The 11,224-nt window shown below is 37.4% G+C and overlaps 1 protein-coding gene across 2 annotated transcripts; it reads right to left on the reverse strand.

The window, feature by feature from the left end:
• Positions 1–2,943: 2,943 nt before the first annotated feature.
• Positions 2,944–11,224, reverse strand: LOC141599527 (putative late blight resistance protein homolog R1B-16). 2 transcript variants are annotated; one of them, XM_074419561.1, is made up of 4 exons: positions 11,052–11,224; positions 10,875–10,957; positions 4,653–7,838; positions 2,944–4,163 (listed from the first exon to the last, which is right to left on the reverse strand). In XM_074419561.1, exons 3-4 carry the CDS (start codon positions 7,775–7,777, stop codon positions 3,056–3,058), a joined length of 4,233 nt encoding a protein of 1,410 aa, XP_074275662.1. In that variant the 5' UTR covers positions 7,778–7,838; positions 10,875–10,957; positions 11,052–11,224; the 3' UTR covers positions 2,944–3,055. The 2 variants fall into 2 exon arrangements, with proteins under 2 accessions (XP_074275662.1, XP_074275663.1); XM_074419562.1 differs by lacking the exons at positions 10,875–10,957; positions 11,052–11,224 and adding an exon at positions 8,639–9,389.

Raw genomic sequence — 11,224 nt, forward strand, 5'->3', positions numbered from 1 at the left:
TATTTTTGCTATTCATATTGTTTTTTGGTAGTTTTTTTTCTATTTTCTGTCAATTTATGTTAGTTGATTTTAAATTTGTCAAATAATTTCAGTTCGTTTTAGTTTATTTTGTTAGTTTATGTTAAATTGGATTTAGTTTGGATAATTTCAGTCCAAAGAAAACAAAACATCAATGTAATATGCAAAAATAGCCGGCCTATCACCATGATAGCTCGACAAGCAAACTAAGATCGTCGGTCATGGGAGAGATTGAGTACCATTTAATGATGGAGATGAGGGAATAAGTGATTGTTTTTATTTTTTCAAATAAACGCGAGTAAGAATCGAACCCTCAACCCAAATTATACTCCCTCTCTTCTGGTTTTTTGGTTTTTCTTCCACTTCAATAAAATACATCTCACATAGATTAGAAAAATAAGAATAAGAATGAGCTCAAGTAATAAGAACTTTTTTACCAAAACCATAAAGTTGAGGGTTCGATTCTTGATAAAAAAGCTCTTACCATTTGTGTTAACCGAAAAAACCTTGAATCATAGAGTCATCTTTAATGCCATCTTAAAAGGAGGAGTGTGACTTTTTACACAACTTTTGAGCACATTTTGTCTAGGTCACAAACACACACAGTCATGTGAGTGAAAGACAGTGTAATAAAGGCCACTATTCTTAACCATTTTCGTTACTGCCAGCAATTTGTGGGACGACTATGTCGATACAACCAAATACCAAGCAGAATCTCTATGTTCTTTGATTTTGGTAAACCCTCGTTATTCCACAGTTTATTACTCGTATTTTGTAGCTAATAAGTTAGTAGGCACATAATTGATGTCTTGACATTGTCAACTGATCAACTCCATATGGATAGTTGTGGGATTGCGGATTTGTGGGTGTAAGAGCATCCACACTCAAGAGGATGATTTTTTCCTCTTATTTTTTCTCTTTCCTTTTCTAATTTGGACATCTCAGGTTCACCCATATTTCAATATGTTCATCCTCTCATTTTTTCTCTTCTTAAAAAAATTGCACATCAAAGAGGATCCTTTTATCATCCTCTCCTATGTGTTTTGTTACCAAAAAAATAAAAAATAAATATATTATATGCCACATGGTAGATGATGGATGAGTAGTGTCAAGACAAGAAGCCTAATGTTGCAGATATCTCTAAAAAAATAGAGGAAGTGTTCCTCTTCCTCCTTCTAAGAGGACATATAACATTAGTTCCACATTGAAGAGGACATCCTCTTAGATGAGAGAGAGTCCTAAGAAGATGGTACATCCTCTTCAATGTGAATGCTCTAATAATCTCCACCACTAAGAAAATGATTACGCATATCTGAGGTAGTACTTCAGAATCACCTTGTAGTTTTTGAGCATATATACATTTTTTCTGAGCATATTACCGTTTATAATATAGTTTTTGAGCATATTTTTGTGTGTAATGTTTTAGTAAATGTGCTCAAAAACTTTATACTAAAGCAGAACTCAAAAACATTAAAATAAAACTTAGAAAATAAACAATAAGAGTTACTACCTCAGCTGTATAGTCTATGAACTGTAAAATTTAAGATTGAACTAATATTGCAAGCACGTAATAAATTAGAAAAATAAATAATATGGAGCAGTAAAATTTAACTAAAAGCTACGAGTATTTCAATTTTTTCATTGTTCGGGAAAGAGACTTCTCTAACTAGCCGCCTAGGCCCTATATTTCGCCGCTTCACTCTAGGGTGTGTTTGGATAGCAAAAGTGGAGGGAAAGAGAGGGAGGGAGAAGGAGGGAAGAGAAAGGGATGGAAGGGAAGGGGAGGGAGAATGGAGGAGGTTATTTTCCCTCCAAATCTTGCCTTTGTTGGAGAGGAAATAATTTGGCTTGGAGGGGGGAAGTGGAGGGATTCATTTTCCCTCCCCTCAAAATTCCTCCACCTCCATTTTGCTAACCAAACAAAGGATTTATCATCCCTTCCTTTCCCTCCCCTCTCTTTCCCTCCAAATCCTCCTATCCAAACAGACCCTAAATAACTCTAGTGTAGAATCTATCTCAAACTCAACTGATTAGTTTGGGGACAATGGCTGATTGATTATTCAACTGGTATTTACGTACATTATCAAGTTCATTTTACCAACCACTAATCCCGGCACTCATGCATGCAACGGAACTTCACCTTTTGGTCAATTAATGGCCTACAAAACAGTAGTTTTCAACTTTTGACCTTCTCCTAGCCAGTCTACCATAATTCACCTTCTATAGGAAGCATTACCATGATTATTCACATATTATATCCCATGTTAAACCATTTCGTGAACCAAAATCAAGGAGAAAGGATCTTTGTTTGTCAAAAGCTACCACTAATCTGCCAAAAGAACCAAAAAGTGGTTTATCTCTAATCATTCAATTCTCATGATTCTATACTTTATTACTACAATAAGTCCATGTTTTTTTTTTGGACTTATAGATAGTCACCTCTAAGTTCAGTTCAGATCGTATAAGTTCAAATTAGAAAAATTCAGCAAAATTAAGTTCAGTTCAATTCAAATCCTATAAGTTCAGAAAAGTTCAGATCCTATAAATTCCTAACATTATGTAATTAAATATCATAATGTGGTGTCCAAAATAGTGCAAGAGGCACAACAGCATAACAAACAATCTGCAGGGAAACAAGAAGTACAAGAAAGGGGGAGCAAAGTGAGGGTGATTGTAGGCACTATGGCTTTTATCACAAGACTGAAAACTACTGATATGCACCAGTTTTTCAAAAACCAAGGACAGGTGAAATTAGCTAAGGAAGTACAACGAAAATTTCGACCGTTGTTTTATTGCATCAACTATTGTATATTGCCATAAAACAATGGTAGAAGTTTACGATAAAAAAACATAAATTGCAAAATCATTTGAAAATCTGTTCACATGAAGCAGTCATGTGAAAGTGAAAGTGCAACAATGAGGTCATACAATAAGAGGAAAAATGATAGATACCAACAGAAAACTTGCAAGTTACAACAATATATAATACTCGTAAATCGGAATTGCATGAAGTTCAACGGGGTGACAGGGTGTTACGCTACTCACTGAGCTCTTCATCATCGCTAAGGTCGAGCACTGTGGGATATATTATGGCCTCGAACTTCATGTTCCCTCCATCAATCTGATCCCTCTTGATCTTGAGAACCGACTTCACAAGAGAGGTACCACACCAGTGTGCTTCAATGCCCATTAACTCTCCTATGTATCCAAATTCTTCCGGAATTTTATCAAGCGACTTGCATCTGCGCACAACTAATCGCTCTAGCCTAGGAAAGTTATCATCTGATGCTTCCCATGCTTTGATATTAAGCCCCTCCATTCTCAAGTACTTCAGATTTTTGAAGGTACCTGTTGTGCTCCATTGTTCTCCTTCAAAGGCTTTGAACAGTAACTTGAGGATCTCAAGCCGAGGCAGTAAAGCAGCAATCTTTTCTATTTCCAACCACGGTAACCGAAATCTAAAAAGTGTCAGTTTGTAAAGGTTCGAGGGAAAGCTAAGCTTGCCACAAAATGGATCCAAGCTTTGATAGAACACTCTCAGAGATTCAAGGTGACAAAGGCGATCAAAAATAGACAAGTCGAATGACTCCTCCAATAGTATGCATCTTAGCTTTCGAAGATTTGGCAGCCTTACAATTATTTGATCAGCAATGCTCCCTGAAAGAACTGGGGTGGAGAAGCTTTGAAGACTACTTAAAGAGTTGTCATTACTCGGATTCACACCAATGATTGCACGTTTAACCACCACGAGATGTCTTAATTTGCTCAGGCTGAAAATGGTATGTGGAACCTCAACTTCACCACGGGTTCCTCTCACAATGAGGGTTTCAAGGTTCAAGAGACGACTAATTGATGATGGGATGCTTTTCATCCAACCTCGTATGGACAAGTACCTCAACAATGTCAGTTCTCCTACACCTGCAGAAAAGCACTCATCCATACTAAGTCTTTCCAAGTCCAGCAAAGTAAGTGATTTGAAATTCTCAAACACAAACAACGAGGGTTTCCATGGTTCAAATAACGACGGAGAGCAAATCAAGGAGCGCGGTTTTAGCTGTGTTGATCCCTCAAAATTGAATTTCATTAACTGATCGTTAGTTGCGCATAGGCGGCCACGTTTTTGATGACTTGCAGGATCGTCCCACCTGGAGTGTAAAACCCGTAAGCAATGGAAGACTATAAACAGTATAAAGTACATGTATGAGAGAGTTAACACGAGTATTCTTCACTGCTGTGATTTATGAGCATTACGGCTTCTTTTCATTTTGCCATAGGTCCATAGCCATGGACAAGGGACCAATCTCAGTTTAACTTTATTTAGAAGGTTCTCCAGAATTTATGTACTCCGCAAGTCCGTAATCCGTATTTCCTTTTTTTTTCTTTTCCTGTTTATCTTTTTACATCTTCAGTTTTCACTTTTCTAAACACATTAGCATTTTTCTGCTTTTGATATTTTCATGGTTTACCTCGTATTTAAGGATAACCTATATTTCATTTTAGTACTCCGTACTTCCCAGATCATATGTAGCTCTTGTGTTTTTTTGTATCCAATCTACTCTGTTTCCAAAGACATTCTGAGTGAAGAGGCATGAAATTAAGTAAAGTTATGAAACGGGGGAATAACTAGCTCATACCTGTCCATTGTGATCAGAAACTTCTCCACTTTTGCTTTTTGTATGCAAAACTCTAGCAGCAAATCGTGGATCCTGCAGGCTTGAATTCGATGATCAGAACCTCTTTTTGCAACCATTAGCAAACTTCTGTCCACTAGGTCGCACAAGTACTTCTCTGCAGCGCTTTCCAAGCTTTCCTGCTCATAGGAAGTCTCTACAAATCTTTCTGCAAGCCATAGTCGTATCAGTTTCGACCTAGGGATTTCTGTACCTTTAGAGAATGCTCCGCAATATAGAAAGCATTGTTTCATGCGAACTGATAGATGTCTGTAACTTAGTTCTAGCGTACTAGAACCAGCGTTTAAGAGGTGATCATCCAGGCTCCTTTCAATTTCCTTCCAACCATCTTCCGTCTCATTTTTATTTTTAAGAACTCCAGCTATCATAACAATTGAAAGTGGAAGCCCTCCACATTTCTCTGCGATTCCTTTCCCGACTTCACATAATCTTTTAGGATAACTCCTCATCCCAAATACTTTCTTCTGCAATAAATGCCAGCTTTTGTCTGCAGTTAGGAGGTTGAGTTTTACAACATTTTCACCACAAACTTTCTCTCCGACGATGCTGTACCTACTTGTTATTAGTATTCTGCTTCCATTATGGCTAGGTGGAAAACATATCCGAAGAGCATCCCAAGCATCAACGTCCCATACATCATCTAAGACTATGAGATAGTTCTTTTTTTTAAGTAGACACTGCTTCAAGAGCTTAGCTAAATCTTCCACCCTCATGGCATTGATTTCACTGCTAGGTCGCTCACTAATCTGACCTATGATGTATTGGAGAAGCTCTTTCCTTTGAAACTCTTGCCCAACATAACACCAAGCATGAGCATTGAAAGACTTGGCACAATCTTTATATAGACTCATGGCTAAGGTTGTCTTGCCTAAACCAGGCATACCAACTATCGATATTTTTTCCAAACTCCTTGACCCTGTGGTAAGTTGCTCCCTCAGTCTATCTTCCTCCTCAAAACTGACTTCATCTTTGGAATGCTCTGCCGCGTGGCCTTTTCCCATTTGGTTTACAGCATGTATATCCGAGCCCTCGATTTCAGCCGTGGATATGTCCCAGCTGGAAATTTTCGACAAATCTTCTTTGACAAGCTTAACCTCTTCTGAGACATAAAAAACTCGTAATTTGTTATACCATGAAGGAAACTCCTCAAATCTGTCTATCACATTGTCCACTTTGTGACCCAGTTTCATTATCTGAGTCCATAGCTGTTTGACATCCTCTGGTTTCTCGTGCCTCATTGTATAAGGTTGAAGAAAAGAAAAGCAAGTAGATAAATCATCATGGAGTACACCAATTTGATCTGAATTACAAGTATCATTTTCCTTGAACTCTGTCAGATTCACTAGCATGTCAAAGAACTCCAACTCAGACATGGACAGATCCATGCTTGGCAACTTGACGTATTCATCATAAGCGTGTCTGAGCGATGCGTTGAAGCCCTCGACTCCTTGCTTTAGACTAGAGTAAGCATCATTTTTAAATTCCCTGAAAAATAAGATATAACTGTGTGCTGCTTCAATGACCTCAATCTCAAAATCTTCAACAACATCCACTACTCCCTCCGTATTGAAAGTTTTGACTAGATTTTTCTCAAGGGAGTAAACTAACTTTACAAATAGGTTGTCATCTTCTGCTGTGACAAGCGATCTGCGAAGATCATGCAAAAGCTCATTAGCTTTAGGCATCTGGACTAAATATTCGATCAAGTCCAATAATAGATCACCCTTTTGCGGAATGTCTGCTGTAATATCTTTGAAGATGTCAAGAGATAGAGTAAGAAATTCCTTTCTACTCTTTGATTGTTTTAAGCAGAGTGACCAGAGTTGCATCCAAGCGTTACAGAAGATTAGTTGAATTTGGTGATACTTATCGGGGAGCTTTATACTTACTTGCAACATATTTCTGGTGTCCTCGATAAATATGTGGAGTAAGCTGAGCTCCCTCATATAACTGGCAGCTGGAGTATCGCGTAATACAATCTCCTCCAGTATCAGCCTCGCACATCTGAAGAAATCGTCAATCCAACAGGGAGTTATATTGTATTTCATGTATATCTTGCAGGCAACGTCTCTAATGTGAGCAATTTTCTGTTGGGTATGAAGTACACTAACACGTGTGTTGAGCTCCGAAATTATATGACTCGCCTCATCAGCGGAGGTATATATATCTCTTGCAATGGCATATGATATGCCACTCTCCACAAATATTTTACTATATATAGGACTAAGTGCACATCGAATATCGCCCATTTGATCTGCAATGCGTCTAATGTCTGATACCATCTGGGAAGGAAGATCATCCAGTAATGTGATCAGAAGGTATTGCAGATCATCAGTGATGCAAACAAGAGTTTCATACTCAGATTCATATGTGTCTTCCAAGATTAGATGCAGGGGTCTGCTATTCCTAATCTTTCGCCAGTAACTTGCATAATTGGCTATCTCTTCCGCCATTGTAGAAATGTCGCTCTTTCCATCTACGTTGGTCAATGGCAGTAGCTTAAAGATGTGCATAGCTCTTCGGGCATAATATTTTGTACGGCATATCAAATTATCTGTCAGTGGCTTAATTCCTTCCCACTTTTCTAAATCCCAGTTTGCCACCGACTTTTGAATACACAGCAGCAGTCCAATTTCTTGTTTAATGGTTCTAAATTTACCTGACATTAAAAGAGTTACTCCACCGACATGCTGAAAATATTCCAGACTTGCCAGGACCCCCTCTACGCATTTCACCCAATCATTTTCCCAAACTGAAAGGTAGCTAGATGCGTAAAAGTAATCGGCCCTGTGCCAGAGACACTCATCTCCGTCACACGAGGACCCCATCCTACAGACCACTATTTGAAACCAATAATCAATGAACTCATTCCCATCCGTAAAATCTTCTATTTGTCTAAGAGAGGGTGTCCCCCCAAGACGTGAATCCCAATATGGTATGATGTACATCAACCCATGCCTGAGCAGCTCGATTCTACGTTTGAGATTGTAAGTTGAGGATCCACAAAATCTGTCGACATCTGTTTCTATTATGTCCAAGTCCTGCAATATTCTCCCGTATAAGCTCATTTTTCCTTATCCCATATGTCAGTCAGCATCAGAGACTACATCCAGCCATCCAGGCTATCACCTGCTTATGGATAAGAAAACATAGTTACCACCAGTAGCTATGGAGTATTATCTATCGTTTAATTTGTGAAATATGTAGTTTCATATTTTATTTGTCAGAAGTTTAGTTTTAAGCGTGTATATTATGAATAAATATTGGTTAAAGATGAAGTTGTCCACAAACTGAGTTGCGTTGAGACAATATAAGTATGACGAAAGGAGAGACGGGGAGCAGTCTAGTAATAATCTGTGTATTACAACACGTTACTTGGGGTGGTGTGTTTCCGGAAGAAAAAACACACTAAAACTGAGGGAAAGTGCTACGCTACGCTGGTAATGAGTTTCAGAATCGTCATAATCACATGAAATATGATAGTACCAATCCGAACTCGCAATGGCAGACCAACGTTACGAGTACTGCCCGGTAGCATGGAAAAATATTTAGCAACTGTCTCCTATAAACATGAAAGTACACCCGGAGTTAAAAAGTAGGACACCCCATTTATCTCATTACTGTACCTGCAAGAGTAATCAGCTTTTTTCCCCTACAGAGTCAAAGAGGAGTCCACATACTGGTTCTGCTATATTAGATTACTAGGGTTCACGGTGCGGTCCTTTTGCCGGATTGTGGAGTGCACGGTGCACCTTGCCCATATTAAGGCAAGAATGCAAGCAATAAAAAGACAGGGAGCATGTTTTTCAGGTCTCGGGCCGGTGTGGTGTCGAAACTCTAGTCCCGGTTTTCACGGTCGACCCACAAAGGCAATAAAAGTAATGAGCGATATGATTATTGAAAGGAGCCACAAGCATTAACAAACTTACAGTAGGAAGCCTTTTCATTTAGCAATCAGTAAACAAGTAAAGAGGCTCAATTGATACTTTGATAGTACATCTCTAGTAGGAGGAAACATACATTGACGTTTCCATCAGCTAACCAAGAATAACAATCCAAGATCCGACATATAGGAATAAATCTTAAAGTATGACTAAGGTTATGTAGGTTAGTGCTTTATAACGCCCAAGAAAATGCAATCAACGACGCGGTGACATATAGGATTCAACATTGACTTATTGTTTTAAAATTCCGTGAAATAAATTGGTAACAAAACATCATGTAACAAGAAAATGCAAGATGAATGATTGAGATCAGAAAGAAGAGTGTCGAGCTTATATTGAGAAAGACTGCAACCAACGACGCGGTGACCTCTTTTCGCCATTTCCAGAGCTACAGCCTACAGCTCAACCTAGACGTCAAGTTCCGCTTGTGTTAGCACTAATCTTTGGCCTATTCGTGCAACTAACACTAATCAACCAATTTTTTCAGAAATTTAAAATTGAATTACATTATTTCATTGATTCCAGAAAAATTTAATTACCAATTACGAAAATTAAACCAAATCAATTGAAAATCCAAGAAAGGGAGGTGAATGATTGACAAGTGTAAATTGTAATAACTAAACCAATTACATACTCTACTTCACTATTTCATTGATTCCCGAGAAGGGCTTGACCGTTGTTGTAAATTGTTAAATGTTTATGCAAATTTGTTAAAAAGATGAAAAGTGAAATAACTGAGACACAATTGTCCTGGGATGGGATGCAATTAAAGGACACTTTAGGTTGATTAGTGTTTTTTTGTGGGTAAAGGGAGCCCCAACCCACAAAGGCACTTTTTTTTTTTTTTTTTTTTTATTAGGTAAGAAAACTAGATTGATTATTTTGGGTAGGATTAACTTATCACATCATTTCGAATGAGTGAAGTAAGTTGAAATCACAGCTTTCAAATCACCTCGAAAGAGTTTGAATGTCCAATAGAAGCCATAAAGTCAGCAACATATGTTAGCTCATAGAAATTGAATCCACGTTATGAGTATTACCTCTCATGACTTTACCAATTATGTTAGCCATAAATTAGTATCTTACAGGTCACAAGAAGAAAATGTGTTACAATTATACTCAACAATATTTTGACTTACCCAACCCAAAACCCGTATTTTTCCAAACCTGAAGACTACTTGACCCACACTCTAGTCGAACCCGAAATTAGTCAACTTGTAAGCCGCTCACCTGACCTATTAACAAGATCTTAAGTATAAATAATTCATAAAAGAAAGGCGCACGGGAAAAGTAATTCCGGGCGAACGACTTCATAAGAAAAACTCGAAAAATTTCAAGAATTTAACTAGAACTTTAATTTTCAGCGGGAGGGCGAGCGTCTCTGCTAGCCCCCCTCGCTCTACCACTGGTTCCCTCTTGAAACACGCTATGCAAAATGTCCTGTTTCTTTTGAGCGCCGCTTCACTAAGGGGGTGTTTGGTTCACCCATTGTTGGTATAATGTATGGGTTTGGAATAAGAACCCATACCTTGTGTTTGTTTCAACTTTTTTGCATTTCGATACCCATATCTCAAAACCATGAGATATGAGTTTTTCATACCCAAAGGGGAAGTGGGTATGAGATTGATACCTTTGGGTATCAAATCAAAGAAAAGAAATGGAAAGAAATTATTGTAAAAAAAAAAAAAACTTTTTAAAATATTCATATAATTAATTTTTCTTCTAAACTCTTTTTCCCCGTAAAAAATACTACAAAATATGATTTTTCTTGGACATTTTCGATAAATTTATGAATATTTGAATAGAACTATTAAATATTAAAAAAAACTATATATTAAAAAACTATATACAAGTTTTAACTAATTAATATGGAATCTTAAAGACGAAAATTAATATAGAGGTAAATAGTTCAGATTCCATAAAATAGACATACAAAAATATTTGATTCATCATTCCCGAATTGAACCAAACACAAGGTATCAGGAATCGGGTTTCAAACCCATACCACCCTGATATAATTCCTGATTTTATACCGATACCTTTATGCGAATCAAACATCCCCTAAATACGTTTTATTAAAAACGAAAAAAAACTCCTCTATGTCAAAAGGTTGAAGGTTGGTACTCGGTTTACCATAATTTAGAAACAAATGTTCCCAAGAACTCAATAATGTTGATAAAAAAACAACAATTTGCAGAGAGTAGAGGATGATGCAGCTAACCTGAGAAAGATATGGAACCCTCCGTGGATTAAGAGCTTGGTATCGAGTTTGAAGTACCACCTTTCCTATACTTAATATAAGTCCTTACACAATAAACAGAGAACAAAATATGAAATGTATGTAAAATGGAGGTATCGAAACTCAAACTTTGTAAATGTGAAATACAATATGAAATACCTCATGAATCATGAATAACTTTGAGGATCCAAGAGATGTAAGCTTCTTGCTTGTAAAGGAGGAATAGAAGAAACCATTTACGAAGAGTGTTATAATTCCATCTTCCCTGAGGATGAACAATTAAAAGAAGACTTCAAGTGCAAATATGATTGAACAAAAACGGCTAGCCTTTT

Source organism: Silene latifolia, chromosome 9, assembly GCF_048544455.1.
Source record: "Silene latifolia isolate original U9 population chromosome 9, ASM4854445v1, whole genome shotgun sequence".
Classification (NCBI taxonomy): Eukaryota; Viridiplantae; Streptophyta; class Magnoliopsida; order Caryophyllales; family Caryophyllaceae; genus Silene; species Silene latifolia.